This window comes from Medicago sativa, chromosome 2 (assembly GCF_051527215.1).
Source record: "Medicago sativa cultivar Bolivia chromosome 2, Bolivia_mono, whole genome shotgun sequence".
Lineage (NCBI taxonomy): Eukaryota > Viridiplantae > Streptophyta > Magnoliopsida > Fabales > Fabaceae > Medicago > Medicago sativa.
In genome coordinates, this window is record NC_140750.1 from 7180257 (window position 1) to 7206735 (window position 26479).

At 33.1% G+C, this 26479-nt stretch overlaps 4 protein-coding genes and 1 long non-coding RNA gene across 11 annotated transcripts; 3 read left to right on the forward strand and 2 right to left on the reverse strand.

Annotated features, from left to right (window-relative positions):
* Positions 1-2597, forward strand: LOC146944077 (senescence-specific cysteine protease SAG12-like). Its single transcript, XM_085742449.1, has 2 exons — positions 1-494; positions 1850-2597. Exons 1-2 carry the CDS (start codon positions 68-70, stop codon positions 2431-2433), a joined length of 1011 nt encoding a protein of 336 aa, XP_085598575.1. The 5' UTR covers positions 1-67; the 3' UTR covers positions 2434-2597.
* Positions 2598-2825: 228 nt separating this feature from the next.
* Positions 2826-10572, reverse strand: MEE18 (maternal effect embryo arrest 18). 7 transcript variants are annotated; one of them, XM_085742448.1, is made up of 13 exons: positions 10221-10572; positions 9822-9954; positions 8646-8742; positions 8299-8342; positions 7412-7568; positions 7154-7225; positions 6335-6418; positions 5131-5232; positions 4773-4820; positions 4279-4404; positions 3843-3935; positions 3187-3401; positions 2826-3062 (listed from the first exon to the last, which is right to left on the reverse strand). In XM_085742448.1, the coding sequence occupies exons 1-12, from the start codon at positions 10543-10545 to the stop codon at positions 3270-3272; spliced, it is 1413 nt and encodes a 470-aa protein (XP_085598574.1). In that variant the 5' UTR covers positions 10546-10572; the 3' UTR covers positions 2826-3062; positions 3187-3269. The 7 variants fall into 7 exon arrangements, with proteins under 7 accessions (XP_085598574.1, XP_085598573.1, XP_085598569.1 ...); XM_085742447.1 differs by having other exon boundaries at positions 2826-3100; XM_085742443.1 differs by having other exon boundaries at positions 2826-3100; positions 3777-3935.
* Positions 10573-11147: 575 nt separating this feature from the next.
* LOC146944079 (uncharacterized) lies at positions 11148-12812 on the forward strand. The gene is made up of 3 exons (XR_015025836.1): positions 11148-11798; positions 11899-11946; positions 12028-12812. It is a non-coding gene; the product is annotated as an uncharacterized LOC146944079 (long non-coding RNA).
* Positions 12813-13015: 203 nt separating this feature from the next.
* LOC146944080 (ARM repeat superfamily protein) lies at positions 13016-16508 on the reverse strand. Its single transcript, XM_085742450.1, has 2 exons — positions 15914-16508; positions 13016-14166 (listed from the first exon to the last, which is right to left on the reverse strand). Exons 1-2 carry the CDS (start codon positions 16390-16392, stop codon positions 13320-13322), a joined length of 1326 nt encoding a protein of 441 aa, XP_085598576.1. The 5' UTR covers positions 16393-16508; the 3' UTR covers positions 13016-13319.
* A 6012-nt stretch (positions 16509-22520) lies between these two features.
* Positions 22521-26319, forward strand: LOC146944081 (uncharacterized). The gene is made up of 11 exons (XM_085742452.1): positions 22521-22855; positions 23376-23523; positions 23725-23992; positions 24083-24301; positions 24406-24496; positions 24565-24733; positions 24822-24979; positions 25079-25199; positions 25285-25455; positions 25555-25635; positions 25731-26319. The coding sequence occupies exons 2-11, from the start codon at positions 23386-23388 to the stop codon at positions 26022-26024; spliced, it is 1710 nt and encodes a 569-aa protein (XP_085598578.1). The 5' UTR covers positions 22521-22855; positions 23376-23385; the 3' UTR covers positions 26025-26319.
* Positions 26320-26479: the final 160 nt, after the last annotated feature.

Sequence of the window (26479 nt, forward strand, 5' to 3'; positions counted from 1 at the left end):
TTTCATCATAGCCTTTTTCAAAAAACATTCTCTTCTATTCCTATATTTAACTACAAAAAAAAAAAAAATGAAGAATCTTATAGCTGTTTCCATCATGATCTTGTGGACATTTGCATACACAGCCATGTCTCGAACACTGTCTGAATCATCCGTTGTTGAAGCACATCAGCAATGGATGATAAAATATGGACGCACATACACAAATAGTTCTGAGTTAGAGAAACGCAAAAGGATATTCAAAGAGAATTTAGAATACATAGAGAATTTCAACAATGCTCGTAACAAGAGTTACAAGCTTGGCCTAAATCCATATTCTGATTTAACCAGTGAAGAGTTTATTGCTTCACATACTGGATTCAAAGTTCCTAACCAACTTTCTTCTTCCAAGATGAGGTCAGTTGCAATACCCTTCAACCTGAATGATGATATTCCAAAAAAAATTGATTGGAGACAACAAGGAGCTGTTACTAATGTTAAAGACCAAGGCAGTTGTGGTAACTATAATGTCTTGATCGTTTAATTTTATTTATTTTTTAGTTAGTCATCTTGGACCATGGAATTTTGAAACATAAAAAACATGCATGCAAACTAACAAAATCTCCAATTATGCAATTAAGAATTTTCATGGATTGAATGACATGGAATGAGTTCTTAAGTTTTATTATAATATGTTACTCATTCTATTCCATTCCATTATATATCACAAAATCCAAATATCTTCCAAACACTTTAAATGAAGCACAACATAGATACCAAATACCACATAAACACATCAATACTACTAATGTCAAAAATATAGAGCACAAAAACTGATACATATTTGTTTATTTATTATTATTATTAAGTAAAATATAAATATAAACATAATTTAGAAATGATCTAAACTGAGAACCAAAATTCATATAATTTTCTAAATTGAACAATTTAAGTTATTATTAAAAAAATCTAAACAAAAAATGCTAGTCTTCCATATTTATTCATCCATCGAATATCGAAAGGGTATTTAACTTTTCATTCATCATCATCATTGAATTTTACAAATGATGAAGATGTGTGTATTTGAAAAGATGTTCATATGTGAGAACTTTTCAAATGTTTAATGAAAATATTAGTGTCAATATATTACTCATTCCGTCCTAAATTAACTGATCCATTTGCACACAAAAAATTGTCCTAAAATAACTGACTCATTCCACTTTTCAATGCAATATTAATGACTTTCTTCAATTATAACTCTATTTTTTTTTTGGTAGAAATTATAACTCTCATTAATACTACTTTCATCACTCTCAATTCAATATATTCTATTTTGCATTTATCATAATGAAAAATGCACCAATACTTGACAAGACACTTAAACCGTTTTTCTCTCTCTCTTTTACATATACATTTTTTTCTTAATAATTATGAAATGAGCAAAAAGTTCAGTTATTATTGGACGGATGGAGTGCATTTAACCATGTTTTTAATTGTTTTATGTTTTTAATTGTTTTATTTTTTAAGGAGAAAATTTAACCATGTGTCTCACTTGTGTTCATGAAGCGTACAATGTGTGTCAAAGAAAATAATTTTTTCTTTTTTTGGGGAAATTAGTCGATGTTGTCAGCCATGGGTCTCATCTTATGGGTGTCAAAGTTGACGTGTGTCTGATACAAGGACACCTAATTTGATCGGTGTTTGTGATAGATAGATTTTAACATTTGTTATTTTGTTGAGATAAAAGTTACATTTTAATATTATGGAACTACAATAATTACATGTGACTTTATGAAAAGTGACTTGTCTTATAAAGAAAAATTTAATTTAAGAATAAGCATATCAGTATGATATCATTCAATATGTTTTGTAGGATGTTGTTGGGCATTTTCAGTCGTAGCTGCTGTAGAAGGTGCTGTGAAAATCAAGACTGGTGAGTTGATCTCATTATCTGAGCAACAATTGGTTGACTGCGATGAACAGAACAATGGGTGTGGTGGAGGTAATATGGATATTGCCTTCAAATATATAATACAAACCCAAGGTATTGTTAGTGAGACAGATTATCCATATCAAGAAGGTAGACAGACATGCCAATTAAATGATCAAATGAAATTCGCAGCTCAAATAACAAATTTTGTAGACGTACCTGCCAATGATGAACAACAACTGCTACAAGCTGTAGCACAACAACCAGTATCAGTTGGCATTGCAGTCGGTGATGAATTTCAACATTACATGGGAGATGTTTATTCAGGAACATGTGGACAATCAATGAACCATGCAGTTACTGCAGTTGGTTACGGTGTAAGTGAAGATGGAACTAAGTATTGGTTGATTAAGAATTCTTGGGGTAAAGATTGGGGTGAAGAAGGTTACATGAAGTTGTTGAGGGAAAGTGGTGAACCAGGAGGTCAATGTGGCATTGCTGCACATGCTTCTTATCCCACCATATAATATTTTTATACGAATTTCAAAATATCAGAGGTTGTCTTGTTATAAATAAGTTTTCTATTTGTCATTGATTTCCTTTTAATGAAGCTCTTTGCTTCTTCGTATTCGTGCTTATATTGTATTGAAATTCTGCCTACATATAAATGGAAAAATAAACATTAGTATTATATTGCTTACTATTGTGGATGTAAGGACTAAGTGGGAGAACGTTGGTTTTATGTTTCGTCTTGTAACTTGGTAATTGCCAAATCAAAGTTTGGACCTCACATCCCATATTTTAACCTTCGTAGCTGACTAATTTTCAAACTTTAACAATTGCACAATTTATGTGACTGGCAGAGAGATAAGTGAGTAGTAAGTGAAGTTTGAAACAACTTTAAAGGAAAATTTAAAGATATAGTCAAGTAAACAATAAATGATAATAGGTGTACATACAAAGCTCTATCCGTGATAATAACCCACATCAATAGTTAGATATATATACAAAAAAACAAATATACACAGCAGTAAATAGAGATTGTTTTCTTTTCAAAATTCTTATAATACAACAACACTACGACATGTGTTTATCGTCAACTAGATATTTTTCACATAAATAAGAGAACTTCTGATTGCTACACCAGTCTCTGACTCTGCATTTCGATGGTAGGGAATAAATATACCAATTCACCTAGAATTCCCAAATTATGGTTAACATAAAAATCGAACTACAAGAGTGTGAAAATTTGCTCTTGATAAAGAATAAGAATTTCATACCATGTATACTGTGATGACAGACTGCAAATGTATGATTTGGCAGTCAGTAGTGAGGCAATAATTAGATTAGCCAGTCATTATTATCATCTGGTATCAATTAAGCTATTAACCTGCGACTTCATGTATCTCTCTATTAGGTCAGCAAGAGCTCTAATCAGTGACTTCGGATCATATATTATACCCACTTTAGGATCAAGTAGGGAGTCAACGACTATCTGCAAATCACAAGCAGAGTAAATTGCATCGTAAAATGATCATGGATTCTTATACCAAAATAAGAATATAAAGATCCACATAAATCTGCAACAGTATCAAGGATAACATTAAGGTTTTCCTATAAACATATGACATGAACATCCAATTTAAAGTCTGACTTTAGAGCACACCAACTTCACAATGTCACTCCAATGACTCAACATCCAAATTTTTTTATAATGTGTTGCACAACATTGAAAGAGTTTGAATCATGGTTCATACAAGTTTTACATCGATTGTGAATCAAATTCACTTCTTTAAACAAAATGCAAGCTCTACTAATGATCATATCCCATCCGAAATCTTGAAGAAAACACCACAGGAAATAAATTTACCATGCTGTAAACATCAGAGATTATACTGACTCTATTTTGCAGGATGAACACATTTGGGAGACATACCACATCAAATATTCCTTGGGAAGCCAAACAGTCAACATCAGCAGAAATTTTACTATTTCTTGGTACCAGAAGAGTATTGATATATTCACTAGGCTGCATCAAATATAAAGAGAAAATAAAACTCTTTAGCACATTATTCGTGTTGTACTGTCCTTTTTTGTTTTCATTTTCTATTATAATTGTATGATTGTATCTTTAGCATGGAAAATTTCATCTTATATCAAAAGAAGAATAACATTGAGATGGCACTAGTGAAACGGTATAGTTTTCTGGTATATCATGTCTCTAGGTTGCACTAAGAAATGAAGGGGACAATGGAAGAGTAATAGAAACAACAGTAGTTGGCATCCTAAACCTTTCAACATTACGTGAAGTTTCTAAGGAAACCCAATAATAATATTGACACCAAGTAGTTTCAATACGAAGGAATTCTCACAAGATTCTGTAAACGGTTGCAAGGTTCTCCATATGTTCGATTTAGAGCATCCGTAATAGCAGTTACAAAACAAGAAGCTGAAAATCCATTAGTCTCCCGGTCATGAGTGCCATTTAACATAAGTACCTTCATTTTTTGTCAATCAAATTAGTGAAAAACTGAAAATTGACCTAAAAAGTAGATAACTTCAAATGTTTGAAATTTCGAAATCTAACCCAACATTACTCAATCAATATAACAGATAATACAGTGTGAAGCTCATGCATAGGTGGGCTCATCAAATATTTTACTTCTATGCAAGAAAGCATTAATTAATCTCTGTTAGTAACACCATGCCTGGCATATCATGAAACATGGGCTTAACATGTTGGAAAATAAAGGCAGAGTCTTGGTGATGGCACCACTCTCAGCCATTACATGGATTGACTCTGAGGTTCAAAAATTCAAATATTATAAGCGTCAGAAATTGTGAATATTAAGTTGACGAGGAATACCTTGAGGCAGGACCGTGAAGAAATAATCTCCCCAATCCCCAGCAATACCTACAACAGTTTGCAAGTCAGTAAGCATCTAATGGGAAAACAAAACTGTCATAAAGAGTGAAAGCTAGACGTTGTAATCCAACAAAGTTACATATTAATCTAGTAAAAGTTGCCTGAAAAATACTTGGAAAGTTGAACTATCAAGTGTTTCAGAATTCAGACACAAGATATCAATACATTCACAATATTCAAGGCAAATAATGCTGTCATGTAATTATACCCCAACGAATCAATGTTTCCATTTGTACAGGCTAATGTATACATGTGATCATAAAAATCATCAAAAGCTAGCTAATTGTGAGAGTCTTACCAATGAGGGGCAGATTGAAGTAAAAAGGGAGCCCATGCCATACACAATGCAATCTACATTATATAGTTGTTCTAATACAGCCGCATTAGCCGAGGGAAAGACCTATTCAAAGAAGAGAAAAAGAAGTTTCAGTTATAAATTGAGCAGGATTAGGAACCTACGAAGCACAGAAATCTCTAGGACTAGGCGTGTCGCGGTGTTCAACACTCCTATGACACTTGTACGACACATGTCGGATAACTAAGACAAGTGTCCCAAATTAAATTGTTCTTTCCTTTACTTTGACACTCTTGCACCGGTGTCCGACACCTATATAACACTCATACGAGCTGTCTCGGACAACTGAGACAAATGTCTGAAACTTTTTTTTCACCCTCTTGCTTCCACACACCGTAGATCCAAGAGTTACATATGTGTTGAGAAATGTTGATCACTGGGGGGGTTATAGACATTAAAGTTGATTACAACGTTTTTAGTTTGTTCGATAGAAGATGAATAAATAAAGGTCAAATACCATCATAACTTGCTTTAGAACTTTTTCCAATGAAATAAATTGCTCAAGTTATATGTACATGTATCTATTTTGATTTTCATTTTAGATTTTTATAAAATAATATATATATATATATATATATATATATATATATATATAGCAGTTTCGGTGTCCTATATTTTTTACATTAGCGGTGTCGATGTGTCTGTGTCAGAGTCCGTGCTTCATAGTTAGGAACACAATACCAAATTCAAATTTATATTTCGTCTAGTAAGATAAGTTTAAAAGTTGTGCTGTGCCAATATTTTCATAATAGATAAAAGTAAAATAGCACCCACCATCACGGATTTCAAAATACATGTTGCGTTCTACTACCTCCGTCCCTATCTGTAACACCCTCTTGCGAAATTCTGTTGTCCCTTTTTTATAAGACCCTCTTCAAATATCAAGGATCATTAATTAAGTTGTTGTAGAAGGGAAACGATTGTTTATCCCAATCATTAGAAATCTTTCCCTCCTTTCTTTTTCCAAAATTTACATTTACAACAAAATTCAAAAACAAATGCCTTCTCTAGCTGCATCTTCCATATAATCCATTTATCTCTTCTGCCTATTATTGATTGCAACGCATTACACAATGCCAAAGTCAAATATGCCAAAAGTCCTTTAACAAAATATGAAACAAGTAGGTCCAACAGCTTAAGCATTTACCTCATGGAGCAAATTCTTTCCCTCGCTTGACATGTAGAACACCCGTTTTATTTTTGAAGGAAGAGCTGGAGCCGAAAAACTTTCCTAACAATGAAAGTATAAAATTTTAATAAAAGAGCAATACAACATATACGAAGCCAAGAACCAGCAGCATAGTGTAAAATCTCAATCAAGTGAATCAACAAATTAATGCCTATGACTTTCAGTAGATTGACACACCAATTACTATCACGTTCGAGTGCAACTGTGAAAACGATTTATATATTTCAATTTCAAATCAATACCCATCATTGTAAGGGCCAACCCCCTACCTAAGTTTATAAAATAGAAGATGAAATCAAAGGAATAAACTAATTTTGAAATTCTATCTTTTCAAACACAATTAACACCCAACGTTTAATATTTTCAAATGCCAATCCAACTTTCATGCGACATCAGCACACACTGCGAATCATTACTAACATAAAATTACCACCACTATGACTGTCGGATCCCCTTGAAGAACCATTCCCCATTTTCTTCAAATAAGAATCTCAAATATAATCCTGCCAAGGCCGGTCCCAAGCCCGGGTAAAAGGTGAGGGTTGTGTTAGGCCTCGACAGCCAACATAAAACTTTATCGAATCTCTATGACATGGACCAAATAACCCAACCCCACTTAGTGAGATAAGGCTTGGTTGTTGTTGTTGTTGTTTGAAGAATCTCAAATATAAACAAGCTTTATCTATGGCAATTTCTTTTCAGATCAGTAGAAATTGAAACAAATTACTGTATGAGTAGGCATAATGAGTTAATGACACGGCAGATACATTGACCTACCTTCTTAATAGGTTCCATTGTTCCACTGGTTGGATGTGAAATTTCATTCTGTCCCCGTACAATAGTTCCATCCTATGCAGATATTGGATAATAATGTAAGATAATGCAACAGCTATCTATTAAAATAGCAGGACAATCTTCTTTGTGAATTTCTATATCAGGTTTTTTTAACAGGAAACCTATAAACTTTCCCTAAGAGTAGCATTTACTTCTCATGAAACCATAAGATAATGCCACATTTAAATAGATGTATCGTACCCATAATTCACACCCTAATGTAAGTCTGTCATTGGTTGAAATCACAGGGAGAACAAGGCTTTCAGGGGGAATGTCAGAAACTCTTGAAAACAAAAATATTGCCGCATCCAAGGACTGAAAAAATATACGCGCTCCTGCAAAAAAGAAATTTCCAATGCTGCATAGTTTATAAAAGTCAGCTATGTCAATAGAATGTTGCATGCCGTAAAGTCAGTTGAAATAAAATATCATTATATGTATAGAACCAGCTTGGCAATATCAGCGTATCACCAAAGTAAAACAGAAGTTGCATTCACATTGGATTATAATTTGAAAATTCAAAAAGAAAATATATAATATCATCAGCAATCTCATGACCAGCAATCATTTATATTCTTTGGAGACAGAAAATCAGTCAAACCCATCCTAACTGTTACTTACTTTTCATAAAGTTATTTTATACTATATTAGGTGTCAATTAAGTATTAATGGTGTACTCCCAAAAGGGAATCACCTTCTTCAAAAGTCTGCAAGGATTCAAGCCTTCAAACTTAAGTAGTCAGACAATGCAAGAAATGGGACGTTGTAGTGAAGTAAATAGCAACCCTGTTAGTAATGCCGTCTCTAGCATTTGACCTATTACTGTATAGGAAGTCAGGGTATTTAATCAGGTGTTGTTGTGGATAGCCATTGTAGACTGTAAAGATTAGGTATTAGGCATTTTACCCGTCTACTTTTATCTTTTATTCAAATTACTAATGCTAAGTTATATGGTTCTACAATGATCCCACTGTGGTCTTTATGGCACAAAGAATAAAATCAATAAAAGCAAGCTTTTGGGGGAAGGGGGACTCCGGCACAAAAAAGAAAACCAGGGAAAGTATCTTGCTGAATAAAAAAAAGAGGACCTGCCATTGCTGAAACAAAATGATCCTTCAGACCGGAGGAGAATCTGTATAAAGACCAAAAACAAATGCCAAATTATCTTAAAAACATATATTTTGCAACTTTTTAGGCTATGAAAAGCAATTACTAATTCCCATTCCCAAAAGATAAGATGTGATATGCTGTAAAATACTAGCAATACCTCTATCCCAGAAGCAAATTATTAAAATATAATAAATAAATAAATAAAGCTGATTCTATAAGAATAAGAGTGATATAAGATTTTTTGTGCAATGAAACAGATCATTAAGAGCAAGTAACGAAATTATCAGCATTCAGAATTAGCCTTAGCCTGCTTTGTAGAAATTACCTGATTCTGGAAATAAACCAGAAAAGCTCGAATAGTCTCCCTATAGGGTTTTGACACGCCTTTCCATAAAACGTGATCACCTTCCACAATAGAGTACCTAAACATGATTACAAGAATTAATAATTGATGATGATAAGTAAATTAAAATGAATACAAAAGGACAATTCAAAAATAGTATTTTGCCTGACCAAACTTATTAATACTACATAAATAAAGGTTATATAGCATAAGAATATGTTGTAAAGGTATGTTTGGCAAGCACAATAAGCTAACTTGTAAGCTCATATGACTAAAAAAGACTCATTTGATAACCTTCATTTTCTTACGAGCTTATAGCCTTTTTTGATAAGCTAATCAAGTAGCTTATTCTTATCATTTTTTTCTCTCACTCTTAACCTCGTTATCTTATTGAAAAATAAATAAATATATTAATTAAGCATATTTTTTTTATGTCATTTCATATTTATAAGCTAGGCCTAGTTCAACAGTTAACTTTACCAAACACTACTATAGGCTAGCTTATCACCTATCCACTTTTGTTGACCAAACAGAGCCTAATTCTAAAATGTGGAGGCTAATGGCCATGATTCTTAAACTCAATTATTCAAACAAGGCACCACCCCTAGTTAGGGAAAATACTTGGGTGACATAATGTCACCGTGACATTAAATCTGGGCCATACAAAGGTGTTGTGTTGTATGGCCCAGATGTGTTGTATGTGTTGTGTGGCTCAGATGTTATGTGGCAATGTGTGTTGTGTGGTCTAGATTTAATGTCACGGTGACATTATGTCACCCAAGTGCTTCCCCCTAGTTAGCAACTTAAGGGCCTACTTTAATTGTCTTACTGGAGCTTATCTACTAAGTATAAATACTTGTGAGACTGTTTGGAACAGCTTATTGAAACAACACATATCCACACGTGTTTTCAGCTTATTCCAATAAGCTCTCCTGAATAGCATATGAAAACAATATGAAACCGGTTTAATTCATTTTGTCTCTTGTTATAGAAACAACTTATACATAATCACTTATACCATAACTATATATGCAATAAAGCACTTAATTAAGTTGTTTGTTGAAACACGGTCTTAGATACTAACACAATAAATATACTAACACACTACTATCCATATTCCATAATTGAAAGAGAAGCAAAAGAGTTCAAATATGGTACCATTCTGATTTAGCTTGCAAAGGATCAAGTGGTAGACGATGACCAAGCAAATTTCGAACCGCGAGAGCTTCTGCTGTACTTTGATCAGACAGCCTCAGACACCTAGAACGTATATCTCCAACGGCCGGACCACCTGTAACACAAATCAACCACATCCCTAATAAAACATATGACTGTCAGACACCGACACGACACTGACACACCAACATAGTAGTAATTTGAGAAAATGAATTAATTCAACTTAATCACATGTGTCGGTGCGTGTTGAACACGTCTTTGATCAGAGGTGTTGGTACTGAGGTGTTGGTACTATAGAGTAAAAATCACAATTCCCCAAATCTTCAATGTAGAAACACAATTAATTAATTAAGTGATTAATAATAAGCAATGTAGATATACCGAGGACGCGAACGATTTCAGCGGTGCTACCACCATCATCGGAAACGGGAAGAACATGAGCGACACGTGTGGTGAAATTCTTAAGATCTTCAACGACACCGTTGAAGGCGGTTCCACCGGAGAAGACAAGTAGAGCAGGCTGTGGATGAGGAGGGTGAGGGTTAGGGTTAGAGTAACAGCGACGGTGATTGCGATTGGGAGAAGATGGAATTGGAAAGGAAGCCATTCTCTTGGAAGTTGGAAATGTGATTGTGAAAGGTAGAAGAAGATTGTAACTGAAGGTGGGGCCCAATTTCGAGCCCAACAATGTGGATATGTCTACCATATTCGCTCGCAAATTTAATGGAATCTTGTATTGTATGTATCTTTTACACTTTCTTATTTGAGTTCTGTTCTGTGATGAGTAACTGTGTGTACTGTGTACAATAACTGTCCAATAGTCGGATTCCAACACCATGTAAGTCCAACTGATCTTATCATTTGAGTTTAGATTATGTGCATGTTTGGTAAAGGTAAGCAAGAAATAAATCATAAATTTAGTTCCATAAACTGTAAAGAATTTTTCTTTTAATCCTTAAAAAAATCATATGTTTTAGTCTTTGTAAAAAAAAAGTAATTGGGTTGTAAAAATCATATATCATAGATTTAAATTTAAGTTAAAAAAATAATTGGGTTGTAATTAGAAAATGTATTCCAAAAATGGTTCAACAAATTTTTTTGTTAAACCTCAGGTTCCTAGGGATAAGGGGCCCTAGTAATTCGTCTCGGAGGTAAGTAAAGTCTAACAAAAAATTATTTGACAAATCAAATTTGCATTCTCAGAAACAATTTGTCACTTAGTGAAATTCATCAACCACTTGAACATAATCATTTGGTTTGTGATTTTTTTATCAAAGCTTTAGAGTTGTGAATATTACTATTTTAGAGTTTTAAGGTTTATGGTTCCTTTCTCTTGGTCCATTTTATAAGTAATATTAAAAATAGAAAAATACCAACAAATATCTTCAAAGTTGTCTACATACCTGCTGTAGCAGGTGTAAGTTCTCAAACTAATTATTTTTAAGTTTTTTTCATTACACTTGGATAATTTGAGCTTCCAAGCATGTCAATTCATCAATAATAAGTTTCTTCTATCTGTAATTTGCGTGTATCTCCTTGTGGGACCTTGTTTCTTTGGAATTATATCCTTGATGGTTTAGTTGTTAAGCTGTTATTTGGAAATATCAGTTTTACATGATGAATCAACTTTTCAACTTTGTTGAGCTGATTTTTTTTTTTTTCAATTGTGATTTTAATTCTAAAACTATTTCAACTTCTTTATGTAACAGGTTGTATCACCTTTTCTACCATATAATAAAATTGGGATTAACTCACTCAGTTCAGAGAGAGGCTAAAGAAATAATTGCCATGAAGCAAATGAAAATGGACTGGGTTCCATACATTCCTGTGGAGGATCGGTATTTACCCAAAAATATAATAATAATAATGGCCAAAGGCCTCTTACACTCGTTTGTTCAATATTTGGCAGGAATTTTCTGATGAGCTTATTGAGGAAGAAAAGTTATCAGTAGATCAAAAGTATGCCTTCAAGTAAAAAAAAAAGATTATTTTGTTGATTTGTTATTCATAGTGTTCATGTTTTTAAGTAACAAGTTAGGTTGATACTTTCTTTCTTTAGGAATTTACCAAGGAAAAGGTTCGGGAAGCAAAGAAAGCCAATAGAGAGGTACTTTTGGTGATTTGTTGTGTTAGGGGACTGCAAATATTATGTTGCCTTTTGCTTTTTTAACTTCTCATTCTCTTGTAGGCAAGGGAACGCGGAGAAAAGCCATCGCAGAAACGAGTGTGGCAACTAAAGCTGCATTTGGTACTTCGAGATTTTATGAGATTTTATAAGATATTCTTCTACAAACGGCTATACTTAGTGAAATCATGCTTATAATTAATTGGAGGGAAAACATAATTTAAAGAGCTAATTTCTTTTTGGCAGTAAACATTACCTACCTCTGAATATACATTCATTTTAATCTGGGTCGGCACAAAATCAAGTATGTTTCTGTTTGAATGTGAGTAAACAACATATCTTAGGATGGACGTATACATATTCAGGGAAGGATTTCCATTTTCCGCTGATATTGAGTTTATTACTCCATAAATTTCTGTTGATTACGTTCAAAATGAATTTTCCTCTGTATTGATTGTATATTTGTCTGTGTTTGCAGTCTCCATACATAAACAGATATTATGGAAATGCTCATAAGGTTCTGTGATTTGCTCGAAGACAACAATGACAATTTTCCTGGCTTATTTTGCGGGTATTTTGTTCTATATGAAGTTTACGAGGCAACCTCTGTGTGCTCCATTCAATTTTCTTTACCAATGTAATTGTCTAAAGTGACATACAAAGTACTACAATTGTAGCTTAGAAATCCTAGAGAAGTGAACTAGGTGGTGACAGTAATTGAGACATGTTTCTGGCTTCCATTTTGTAGAGAATTTCATTCAGCTGCAAATCACATTGCTCTTAGCTTGTCTTGGTTTTCTCTTAAGAGTATTATATTTTGGTGAAAAGTAAACGAATTGTTGTAGGGATTAAAAAGTACTTTTTTTTATTGAGACGAGACATGAAACTTGTTAATTTCTAATGTTAAGATTAAGTTGTTTATAAAAAAGACAATTCTTATAGTGAATGTCAACCGAATAACCTCTTATGATATTACTCTTTAAGCACCGATTTTGAAATTGAAGAATAAACAACCCCGTTAAAAAACCATCCTTGTATTGTACAAGGAATGTCAAGGTAACGTTATCATGTTCTATTGCTTTTCCCGTTTAAATACTTTAAAAACCTGAATTGGTGTAGCACCTACAAATTTGTTGATTTAAAGTCCAAATTCAACCGTTTATATTCAGATATTCATGTAACAATTTTGCAGCCACACAGAGAATCGGCTGAGATTGCCGAAATCGACGCTATAACTTTGGTGTAGCTTCACACTGTATGTTTTGCCAAAATGGCAACAGTCCACCGTAATCATGTCGAACTCATGGTCAATTCAAACATACATGGAAAAAGAAATTGAGTCAACTTCGAAGTCTTCAATAAGGCAAGCTCTTGGAACTTGTGCTAATAACCAATGACTTGAGTTTGGAGGACTCCCCATTTGCATTTGCCCTTTGAGTTATTATTTCCAAATTCTTATGCAAGCTTTGTTTCACCAAACTCTTCATCAATTTTTTCCCTTCATTTGTATCTCTTTGATTTAAAGGTGACCCCATTCCAAATCTTGGTGTTTGTGGACCAGAATGTGGTCCCATCTTTACTTGTCTTTCATCCTTAAACCATTGCAATAGTTTCATTGCTCTCTTTTGAGCTAAAGGACTCCCCAATAAAACAACTTCAAGAAGTATAGGAACAATCCTAGCTTGTGCCATTTTATCTCTTTGTGATGAACTTTGATGTGCTAAAATCATCAAAATATAAACCGACAACTCTTGACATTTTGGTTTATCTTCCCATGACAAAATCTCAACAAAATTTTGTGGCACCATTGAGTTGTTCTCTATTGCTTTTTTACCCATTAACGTGACCAACAAGTTACCTAAAGTAGCAAGAGCTTTTTCTGAAATTTCTTTGACTAAGGAAAGTTCTAAGAGAATTGGGACAAGACCATAAGAAACTAAAGGGCTTGCATTTTCTAACATTGTTGAAAGGTTGTACAAGGCTCCTAAACATGATCTTTTGGTATCAAAAGTCATGTCTTTTTTAAGAATGTCTTTAAGAAATGGAAGAAAATCTAATGAAGGAAAAGGGTATTGTGTGTTTGCAAGTGATGATAATGATAAAAGTAACTCTGCAAACTCACTTATGGTTGACTCATCTACAAGGTCAATTGTCTTAGGTAATTTGGATAATATTCCTGCCTCCACTATCATAGCCTTGTTCCTGAAGAAAGAATACACACGTTAGGTATAAAGAAGGAAAGCATGTATTAACTTGGTCAAAGTTTGGTCAGAAACAAATATTTACATTATTCTCAAAGTCAGCATAAACTAGTCAAGAGCTGAACAATGCTATAGGCTAAATTATTTGAAGCATCATTTATAGCAGAGTAAAGTCAATGAGAAAAAAAAAATTAATGTGTTGGATAATTGTCAATAAAAGACATAATAAAATTGTCATTACGATAATAAAGAAATGTGATGAACTACCTACCTATACTGTATTTTATTAGCAGCATGCAATTTCTTATGACAATTTTGTCTCTTCAATATATACTTTATCCCCTAGTAGCCCATCATTTTGGTGATTTAATATATTAATGTTTCTTCCAACTCAATTTCTATGTGAAGTGTATTATGGTTGTCACAATGAGATTTGAAGAAATTTAATTTGATGCCAAAATATTGGCTAAATTCCATCATCAGATTTGATGTCATTAATGCAATTTAATTAATTTGGTAACTTTCACGTTCTACTGCCTGTAGACACTCAACTCTAAAAGCTACGAATTGCATCCACCATGATTCTCTCTGCCTCCATTTGAAATGTTAATTTTATTTGTTTATTTATTCTTTGTGAATTTGAAGAATTACACTTTGGTTGTGACTTGTGGTTACATTAAATAAAAAACAGTTTGGTTGTGGTTAGTGTGGAATGATGAACAAAACCCGCCAAACCAATAACCACTTTGTATTAATAAATCTTGTCCTTATTGCCCCGAAAGTCAAAATCAGTGGTTACTCAGTATTCAGTACCCATGATGCCTCAACTATCACCAATTTCTTGTATAAAATATAATTAAGTGGAAGAAAACACACTGAGTATAATAAATTTAAGAGTGATATAAACCGTAATAATTTTGGAATAACATTAAAATAAAATAATTAATGTTATATAAAATATATAAAATAAACACTTATTTAAGAATCTTAAAAAAAAAAAACACTTATTTAAGAAATTTTTATTTCCCTTTCAAAAAAATAAATTATTTTCTTAACGTGACACTCATTACTGTACAAGAGAGACTATAAAGAAATGTTTTGTCAAAATAAAAAATATAGACATGAAAAAAAAACAAAAGAATAAGAATCAGCACTAATTCATGCAATTTGAAGTTAGTGCTTCTTATCTCATGTTCAAATTCAGCACTAATATCTTTGTGATTTCTTCTCTCAAAATATTTTAATCTAAAAATATTTTAAAAGTTTTAATCATTCATTTTATCTTTCTCTACCATTAAATAAACATCTACTATGAATATGAACATAGGTTAGCTCAGCACACCCAACAATTTAGACTCTTTAAACCCATCAATTCAACATTTTAACCAATAACATCTTAAGAACACATTCAATCAATCACAACACAAGTTTTCAAACTTGAATTAAACACAAAATTTCACAAAGTTAATAACATAAACATATATTATTGAGTTGCTTGCTTCTTGTTACTCTTTTTGAAATCAAACACAAATATTAAGATTATCAAACTCTAAAAAACATTGTAATTTTAGGAGAAGTAATGCATATAAAAAACTAATAAGATATGAAGCAAAAACATATGAGTTGTACTAAAAAAAAGTCTAGAGTTAGAGACATTTCATATATTGTGGCACGAGCTTGAACTGGTGCGTGAAATTCGCTATTAGACTACTTGATAAAAAAAAATATACGAATTTCAAAAAACTTACGTGTAAGTTCCATCAGCTAGGTAAATCAACGTCGTCAACCCTGCTCTCCGATGACTAACCACCTGGGAAGCCACCATAGATACCAACACCGGCACAACCCCAAGTTCTGTTATCAACTTTCTTACTTTAACATCTTGTTTAACTAAACTTTCAATCTCTTTTGCAGCTACCTCCTTCTCTTCCCAGCTTCCAAAGTGAAGCATCTTCACTGTCTTTTGCAACAAAATTTCAGTTTCTTCCACCTCCTCCCTCTCCTCCTCCTTATGCTTCTCCATAACTTGCACTGTTTCAATCTTTTCAACATGGTTCTGTTCAACCTTGTTCTGTTCAGCTCTGCTTTTTTCTTTGTTTAAATAATCGGAGGATTCACATCGCTTTCGGGTTGCTTTGGATTGAAGAAACCGTTTGATACGAGTAAAGAATTGAAGCTTTATGTTAGACAGTACCCAAATAGAAGAAGATGATGAAGGAGTTGACATGTTGGTTTTGTGAAGTGTTTCTTGTTTTTGATTCTTCTTTTATTTATTTGTTTGTGGTTTTGAGTTTGAAAACAGAGAAAGAACAGAGGAGAAGTGAGAGAAAATGAATCGATGAAACTATTTGAAGGGCTATGTGAAGTTTAAATACAGGGGAAGTACAGAGCACATGCAGAAAACAGTGATGTCCCTTTTATAATGTTAACTGTGGATATTATGACACAAGATCTCAAATTATTAATTTTTTTTGCTAAGAAAACTATTCATTTATCAGTAGGGCTTCATTTGTTGCAAGTTAAAATACTTATGTATCTTGTACTAAAAAATATATATATGTATCTTTTTTTTTTCTTTTTAACCCTCCGATTTTTTAGGGGTAGATGTTGAGTTTAGCCGATAAATATTTAAACTCGAATTCTTCCAAACAATTTGATTTTAGTCGAAGCTCACTAACATCATCCATTTGGTTAAATATTTATAATTTATGTACCTTAACTTTTTTTTACTCAATTTGTGTACCTAAACTTGATAAAAAGAAAATGAGCATATTTAATTATGTAAATCTCATCAAATTTCTATTAATTTGATTTGAGCCGGACGGACTCATAAAGAAAAAGAAGAAGAAAAAAAAAGAGCAAAAACTCATGTCTATATTCTTCATTCACAAAATTTAGGAATACTTTTTACTATCCTTAAAAGAAAAAAATACTTTTTACTAACACAAAACTTGAACTTGATATTACTTGAGGAAATTAAATTCTTTGCCATTTTTTTATTGAAATTATTTGCCACTTAGACATATAAATATTGACAATTTTGACTATATATATGAATAACTTTTTATGGAAATTTTGACTATATTTGAACCAACATGATGTATAATATAATAGCATACTTGTGGAAATTTTTTTATCTCATTCTTTTAGGTATACTATCTGGTACAATATCACTAATAACAGGTCTAACATGGAGTCTTTCTCCACCTCCCAACCAAATTTTTTTTTTTGGTGAGCAATCTCAACCTAATTAGTCTATAAGCTAGTGGAGATGAAATATTAGACCTATCATCTATCTTCACCAAATTCAATTCAATTTTATGGGACCTTCTTGGGTAATACATGAATTGGCATTTTCTTTATTAAAAATAGACAACAAGTAACTAAAATTGGGTTTTGGTTTTGATGTAAACCCACATCTATTGCACGTGAGACCCAGGCTATATGTTTCCCCCATGAAACCATGAAATTTGGGGCAGTGCACACACTCATCTAACATTAATGAACACTTAATATATATTTTCATAATTTTTCATTTGCTATAAAATCTGATCTGGATCGTTAGCTGTGATATTCTCACATGCATTAGTGATTTGATGATACTGTACTAAGTTTTATTGCATTCCTTCATTAAGTTCCTTGATTTGTTATGCCAACGTAACGTGAGAAAACAAGTTAAATATAATCCCTCAATTTATTTTGGACTAAAAGTCATTGAAAACAAATTAGCTTTATAGATGCATCATAGATATTTGAGCCAGGGGAACCCAAAAGGAAAATGTGGCCATGTTGGATTTTATCAAGAGGCTAAATAATTAGTTGTTTTTTGGTGATTGGCCAAATAATTAGTTAACACTTCATTACATCATCTTATTGGTCATAAGGTCTAACTCGGCTGCAATGCTAATATTGTTAGACTATATATTTTTGTCCAAGTTCGAATCCAATACCTTGTATATGTGTGTAAGTTTTAGGTGAAATTTGTCATTTCATCCACTGATTAAAAAATTTATGTATATAATGTTAAATAGGTTTGGATCTCATTCCAAAAGTTAACTCAAAGGATAATAGTATTCAAGCATATTTATTCACTCAACAGTAGTTCGAGAACCTAAGCAATGTGAGACAAATAACAAATTACAAACAATTTCAACATATAAGAAATAGAAATGTTGTTTGAGTTGTATGTCGGCATCAAGATTTTATTTTTTTTTTGGTACAAGGCATCAAGATATTTTATATCAAAGAAAAATTAAATTAAAATACATTATTAATCAATAATTGTTTTTATTTTAAGGGAATAGCCATGTTAAATTAAGAAACGATCTAGGATTTTCCGGGAAGAGGGGCTTATATGTAAGTGCGCGGTTTCGCATGCAAGTAAGTCATCACCAATATTTGACATAAACTGATAAACATATATATAAATATTTTGGTATAATAATAACTTTGGGGGTGACAATTCCATTAGGTAGAGGGGTTAGGGATAATGTTTGAGAATTTGATGGCTGTGGCATTTCCATGTTGGAGTCCACTATTAGTTTTTATCCATCTTTGAATTGAATGCACTGAGGCTTACCCAATGGCAATTACGTTTTCGTTTTTTATTTTGGCTTTGAGTGTGTGTAACACACAAAATTGCAAATATGATGTGTGCCACTACCAGAACTTGCTTATTACCAACATTAGTTTCTACCACTTACATACTTTTTTTTGGTTACAACCACATACATACAGTAATGTTAATTTATACTTGCAATTGATTTAAAATTTAAAATTTAATATGATTTAAAATTGTGTACGTTTTGTGGAGTTCAATAAGATTCCAACATCTGAGAGTACGTGTACAGTTGTTGCATTGCATGGATGCACATGGAGAGGAATATACTGCAGTCACTCAGATGCATATTTTTCTCAACGAAGCATAACATTTTCGACGATTGTAATCTTTCCTCGAAAATACACACACTTGAGATAAATACTTTTTTTGAAAGATTGAGAGAAAATACTTGTTTAGCGTGATAATGTAAATTTTATTCGTTGTATTGATACTGACACGGACACCGGACACAATACGAACACTGACATAACGATACCGCTAATAATTTGAGAAAATCGTATAATTTAAGTATAATTATATGTGTCGGTGTTGGACACAACATGTGTCTGACACCGGGAATATGAAGAGTGTCAATGTTTCATTGGTTGCATGCAATACCTTATTGAACATCAAGTGAGACATTTTTTTAAGAGATAACAAGTGAGACATTTTTGTCAAAAAAAAAAACAAGTGAGACATGTCAAATGATCTAAAAGGAAACAAAATAAAGTTCAATTTCGGATTATACGTGTATATATGTGGCAACATTCTTCTTAAAGCCAAAACAAAACGAAAATAGTAAAAAGTGAGACGCTTTTTTCTTCTTGTTCCATAAAAACAAGATGCTGATGTGTTTAACAAATCACATGAAAGTAGATCAAGGTTCACGGATTATAACTTTATGGTTATTATGTGTCATCTTTACATCAATTTATAGTGGCACATGGATTATATATCCTGGCAAAACCTGAACACTGATTTGTCATCACACGTGGGATCATTAAAAATGTGGGATTGGGCACCCATTTTGAGATTTATCATCACACGTTTGGACAATATTAAAGAATTTGGGACGATCAGAATAGGGATCCCACTAATTAAATTGAAAAATTCCTTACTGTACTTTATAAAAGCTGTGGAAGGTTAGAGGCAACATAAAAACAATTTTGAAGTATATCACTAAAATGGTTTTTCTTTTGCCGTAAAAAATAGGTAGTTTTTCTTTAACATAATTTAACAAAACTGGAATGATTATAAGTTACAATATTATATTAAGTACTATTGATCATAGGCACATAAGAGGGGCAAAGGGAGCTGAGCGTGGGTACTTGTGTGCATAGATGTGATTTTTATAATGGTGTTTAGAGGTGAAATACTCTATATAATATATTATTCAATGGTCATACACCCAAATTTGTCATAGAAGTTGTTCTTGTATGAACAGGGGAGGTTTTCCTCCTAAGCATAAGGTATCCTTCCTTCGTTGATGACTGGATACTCCTTGACAGCTCGTACACTCCTTGTCATAGGTCCTCTGGAAAGTACGGGGTGTCTGTAAAAGACACTCCGAGGTGCTAGCAGGTAGCAGAAGGATATGGTTAATGAGTATAGTTGTGATAAAAGTGGAATAATCGTACTTAGGGAGGGGCCCTTATTTATAGTGTTTGATCTTATGATAGGCTCCTCGTTGGTTGCAATCTTCTCTCCTTATATTTAGTCTATATTTTTATGAGGTTAATCTAGATATCAGAGTAACCAATCACCCAGATAGGCGTGGAAGTCTATCTGGTTTAAGTGAGTCTTCTGTAAGTAGGAATAACTCATGTAGAGTAATGCTAGCTGCACTCTCTTTTGAACACTCTCTCCAATACTCACTCTCTTATTGGTTTAAATTATTGAGTCTACACTTTAAAAATTGAACCCCCACAAAGTGGTGGAGCATACATTGATTTTATCCAATAAATGAGTGAGTGCTAGAGAGAGTGTTAAAAAGTGAGTGTTGCTAGCATTCCTCACTCATGTATATCTAAATGCAACGGAACACGAGGTAGATGGACGCATTTATCCGATTCAGGTGAGATCCCAGTTTGTAGGAACAACATTATAGCTATCAAGATGTTGGTTATACTTTGAAGTGGTGGAGCGCATGCACAAACGCTTTGTCGATGTACGAGGTAGAACGAGGTAATTCATAATATATTGTTAAGGCTGTTAACTTGTATTGCACATCGATCTGAGATGCTCTTTTTGAGGAGGCGGTGAATGGTCGTGTATGATGCCACATGTCCTATCGAGTTGTGTACCTCGATAGACCTTGACTTATCTCATTTATTAGGTGTCTTTTTTTATAATTTTAGGCTCATACTTGTCAGAAGTAGAGTTAGAAAAAGAAAGAATAAAAGATGTGTCAACGAAAAAATAAATGACCAATTTAATACAGAAAATTGAAAAATATAAATTTTAATAGTTAAAAGAGATATTTCCCTAAAAAAAAAAGTTAAAAGAGATAGTATTAGTTTGTAGAACCGGAGACTTTTTCAAATATTAATTAATGTTCTAGGATCAAGCTTGCAACCGTATTAAAGAGTAATCAATCTTTTGGTGGTTTATTCAGTTATCTCCACAACCCAACAATAGATGTAGTGCTGCAAATTGGATAAAGAAGGGGATGACATGTATGAGTTAGGTTGCAATTTTATCCAATGAATGCACTTGAGAGTTGAGACTTAACAAAGACAAAAGGTGGAGTACTCCATATACGAAAGTCCCACTAGAGCAAGTGACGTGTGCATCACATTCTTGACGGCTAGACTTGTAGGTATGACCGGAATGAAGTGTTCAAAAACCCAATCATTTGGCCATTTTCATTTATTTTTGAACCAATTACTCCCAATGCCTGTTGTTGGTTTGAACTTTTCATGCTGGTAGAGTTCCCCACGTGTTTCAAGGACAATGTTGTGTGTTATTCAAGTTAGGGTAAATGCAAAAAAAATCTACGGTCAACTTATTTGAGAGATATAGTTAGTTAGTTAGTTATTAGTTGATGTTAATTGATGTCTATAAATAGGCATGATGTAGTCAATTGTACTTAGCTTTTCTCATTTGTGATATTTACTTTCATTAATATATGAAAAGAGTTTCAAACTTTCTCTCTATTTCTTCCATGAATATTATGAAAAATTTCATACATAAGCACTTCTCTTTTATTAGATATTCGTGTTTCATGAGTAATAAAATATATTCGTGCTTCATTTGCTGCAGCCAACTCCAGCTTAGTATGCACAAAATATAATTGTCAATTCTTTAAACTCAAAATGATATGTTTTAGGTGGTTTGTGACCAAAAACAATGAGACTGTGTTCCTCTAAAAAAAAATACACAATATGACTTTGTTAGGATTAGGAGAAAAAAACTAGTCTAACATGGGACAATATATAGTGGCGATTGTTTTATGCACCTTTGCGTTGCTCAAGTTGCAGCAAGAACACCTATCCGAAGGATGAATTCCTGTAAATCTTGTGAGTAAAAATAAACTCTACAGAAAGATGTTTTCCGGTGGGAGGGAGCAACATCGAGGATAAGTTGCAGCCATATGGATTAGCAACTAAAATGTACATAAAAAATAAACAATTTATTTTGCCATTCTCTAACCTTCTCGGGCATCCTATTCCTACAATCCCCCTTAATATAAGAAGAAACAATGTTGTGGAAAATCCCATACTAGACTATCCTCTAATGATGACACGTCCTTAATTCAGGGGTAAAACAAGTCTAAATATTGCTTTTCCTAACTAAATGAACAACTAAGTACCAAGTTATGTTAGTTTGGTTTTATTGCACTTCAAAATGTTTATCCCGGTTTGAAGCTGACTACATGTCCCAACTTCCGTACATTTTCTAAAAGGCTTCCAGTTACCTTTTCGAACAATACACCAAGTCAGAAACCCAATCAATCAAACCTGCTTCACTATTTTCAATATCTATCATCATACATAACTCTATTCTCGCCTGCTACTTTTAAAATACTACACATACAAAATTACTACACTCTAAGCTCCCCAACTTTCATTTTCACACTTCAACTTTTCTGGTAACCACTTCTCTCATATATCATGAATCCACTTATCAATATTTTCCGATGTATTAACTTCATTTGTTGTTCTGGTTCCACATTGTTTAATCTCCATGTTGTTTTTAGATCTGAGTTAACAAGTTTTCTGTAAAACCATGTTTTATGTATTTACACTTTTCAAACTTATATTACTCTGTTCTTATGTATTGTCTAACTTATAACATATTTGTTTTCTGTAAAACAAATCTAACTTATAACATATTTGTTTTTAGATCTGAGTTAACAAGTTTTCTGTAAAACCATGTTTTATGTATTTACACTTTTCAAACTTATATTACTCTGTTCTTATGTATTGTCTAACTTATAACATATTTGTTTTCTGTAAAACAAATCTAACTTATAACATATTTGTTTTTAGATCTGAGTTAACAAGTTTTCTGTAAAACCATGTTTTATGTATTTACACTTTTCAAACTTATATTACTCTGTTCTTATGTATTGTCTAACTTATAACATATTTGTTTCTATTTATTCTCAGAGCAATAACAATGATAAGACCAGTTCAATTTATCCGTGACATTAACCAAAAGAAGGATTTCTGGAAGCTAGCTGTGAGGGTGAAAGACAAATGGGTTGTTGTTAAGGATGGGAGGGAGCACTTGGAGATGGTTATCGTTGATGCTAAGGTATAATGTGTATCATTAGCTGCCTTAATATTCTATATGCTAAATATAGTATAAAACCTAAAAGAATATCAATAACTTTTACATACATGAAAAGTTGATTATCAGCAAGTGCTGTTTAAATATGAGTTTATGTGTCTCTCCATACTGACCTTAAATGTACATAGTTTGGTTGACAAAACTAACATACAACATATGTTATAGGGGGATGATATTCAAGTTGTGATCCCTACTGAATACAAAGCTATGTATGATCTGATATTGAAAGAGAATAACACCTACACATTGAGCAACTTCCAAGTTGGTACCAATGATTTGCTCTTCAAAGCATCTGATCATAAGTACCGTTTGAAATGGACTGGTGGGACAACAGCAGTTGATGTCAATGTTCACAACATACCAAATCCACTGCTGAAAATGAAACCTTTGGCTGAAATTATATCTGGAAAATGGCGTTCTGATTTCTTATATCGTGAGTGTCTTATGTTTATTTTTATAACTCTGTTAACATGCCTGACTTATTGAATATGGTTTAATTGGTTTGTGTTTAATTTATGTGCAGATGTGATCGGTGTGGTTCAAGACATGGGATATTGCCAGGTCCATGAAGGTACAGGGAAAAAACTTCAGGTTAACTTTACTTTGAGAGACTTGAGTGATGTCACTCTTAACTGCACTCTATGGGAGTCCTATGCTGGGACCTTTATTAACTACAACAATGAGAGAAAAGAACATGGTCCGGTAATAGTTCTGCTTAAGTATGGCAAAGTCAAAGAAGAAGGTTTGTTAAGTTGTGAACTCATGTACTCATGTACTCATGTAGTCATGCCTGTCCTACTCATGTACTCATGCCTGTCCTACTGATGTCGCTATTCATAATTGTAGGTCGTTTTCCACTGAGCATTTCAAACACTTACTCCTTCACTAAGTTGTATATTAATGAAGACATTCCTGAGATCAATAATTTCAGGGAAAGGTTTGTTCTCAGTTGTGATTTACTCTACATTGGTTTATACTTTTGTGTTTTCTTATTGTGGTTTAAAGTATTTTTATATCAATACACAATCTATGTATGTTGCCTAAGGAAAACCTGCTTGAGTCCCAAAGTCAGATTGTTTGTACACAATCAAGTGGTTCTCAGATCCCGACTGAAGCTGATTTGTTGTCTGAGCCATTGATTATGCCATTGTCTCAGATCATGGAACTTGATCAGGTTTAATAAGTGCACATATTTTCAGTAGGTACCTTCTTTTCCGTAATTTATTCGCATTGCTAAATAGCTTACTATGTGATAATTTCAGATATCGTATTGTGTAACTGTTGCACACGTTGAAAAGGTCAACTCTACCAAATTTGGCTGGTACTATTTCGCTTGCTGCAAATGTCCCAAGACTGCTAAAGGTGATGAACCTCCATATACATGTGAATCTGGACACAACACCGAAACTGAGATCGTCAGGTATGTGTTCTACCTGCAGAATTATACTTTCTTTCACAACTTATTTTATAGTCATCTCAACATTAAGACACTTAACTAATGTTGTCACCTGACTGTTAGGTACAAGTTGGAGATTGATGTATCTTACGAGAACACAAAGGCTACCTTTGTTCTATGGGACCGCGAGGTCACTCAATTGTTGGGTATTTCAGCAGCACAGCTCCGTAGTGACATGATTCAGGTTTAAAACTATTTAAGTTATTTATAATATTGTTGTCGCGTAACAGTTCATATGTTTACTCAGCAATTTACTGTTGTTTTCACAGGCTGGAATAACTAATCGCTTTGAGTATCCTATGATCATTGAAAGTATTGCTGAAAAAACCTTCGTTTTCAAGGTCAAGTGGCAACCTAGGTGGAAGTCATTTTCGGTGGTGTGTTACAGGGAAGGGCAACCAATTATTGATCAAGTCATTGCTAAGTTGCCTATTGTTGAGGTAATAATTGTTATAATTGAGTGAGCTAATACTTATTTAACAAGGATTCAAGTTAGGAAACACTTACTTATCAATTAGGAGCATAACTTTAATATGCAGGCTGTTGCACCATCTTTGGAGCCAGCTGAAGTTCCTCAGCTTTCAAACACTCTTGAAAGTGAAGATCATACCATTCCAGCTGTAAGTGCTATCATTATATTTGAAGACAGCTTAAATTGTAGTCTTTTTACAACAAACAAATTAACCTTTATGTCATACACAATTACCACATGCAGGAAGGGATGTCTGCAACATCTGAATATGATCCTGATCATATTTCTCAGATCACACCTATTAGCAACCCAAAGAATGCTGAAACAATAGTTGATTGGGATGGTCTTTCCCAACTCACCCCTCTGAACAACATCTTGCTTGCTGAACCATCGTTTGCACCAGCGCTTACTCAAACAACCCCAGAAACTCCTAAGGCCACATTTCCTGTTCCCCAACCACGCAACCTTGATGAAAAAACTCCTGCCAAGCACTCTTCATCCAAAAGGCTGAAGCTAATCAAACAGGAGAAGAAGTGACCTACTTACCTGCATTATTATTAAAACTTTTATCTATATTATTTGTTTTGTAATATAATCATGACAACGTATTAACTTGGTGAACTTTTGTTTGCCAAGTGATACAAAACTTCCTGCTTTCCTACCAATGAATTAGCCCGCTATACTGACTAATGCTACTATATTATTGAGCTCATTATATATAGCTCAATGTTTTGTAATATAATTATGACAACGTATGCACTTGATGAACTTTTGTTTGCCAAGTGATATAAAACTTCCTACTTTGCTATCAATATTTTATGCTGCTATATTATTGCACTGATTATCTAACTTATTTCATCAACTACTATGTAACTTCCTACTTATCTATTTATATTTGACTTTGCAGTTATATTTATTACAACCATGTTTTTCCAGTTAATACTGATTTATGAAATTCAGTTATAACTTTGCAATACCATCAGGTCACATGA

What these genes read in the sequence shown, in the direction of transcription:
- LOC146944081 (XM_085742452.1), top strand. Translation starts at nt 23,386, where the DNA reads ATGATAAGACCAGTTCAATTTATCCGTGACATTAACCAAAAGAAGGAT. An exon ending in TGGCAAAGTCAAAGAAGAAG is followed by an intron (nt 24,302 to 24,405) that starts GTTTGTTAAGTT and finishes TCATAATTGTAG; the next exon opens with GTCGTTTTCCACTGAGCATT. An exon ending in AAGATCATACCATTCCAGCT is followed by an intron (nt 25,636 to 25,730) that starts GTAAGTGCTATC and finishes TACCACATGCAG; the next exon opens with GAAGGGATGTCTGCAACATC.
- LOC146944080 (XM_085742450.1), bottom strand. Translation starts at nt 16,392, where the DNA reads ATGTCAACTCCTTCATCATCTTCTTCTATTTGGGTACTGTCTAACATA. An exon ending in CTAGCTGATGGAACTTACAC is followed by an intron (nt 14,167 to 15,913) that starts GTAAGTTTTTTG and finishes TTCTTTCTTCAG; the next exon opens with GAACAAGGCTATGATAGTGG.
- LOC146944077 (XM_085742449.1), top strand. Translation starts at nt 68, where the DNA reads ATGAAGAATCTTATAGCTGTTTCCATCATGATCTTGTGGACATTTGCA. An exon ending in TAAAGACCAAGGCAGTTGTG is followed by an intron (nt 495 to 1,849) that starts GTAACTATAATG and finishes TATGTTTTGTAG; the next exon opens with GATGTTGTTGGGCATTTTCA.
- MEE18 (XM_085742442.1), bottom strand. Translation starts at nt 10,545, where the DNA reads ATGGTAGACATATCCACATTGTTGGGCTCGAAATTGGGCCCCACCTTC. An exon ending in TTTTGTTTCAGCAATGGCAG is followed by an intron (nt 7,569 to 8,298) that starts GTCCTCTTTTTT and finishes TAAACTATGCAG; the next exon opens with CATTGGAAATTTCTTTTTTG. An exon ending in CATTAGGGTGTGAATTATGG is followed by an intron (nt 7,226 to 7,411) that starts GTACGATACATC and finishes ATATCTGCATAG; the next exon opens with GATGGAACTATTGTACGGGG.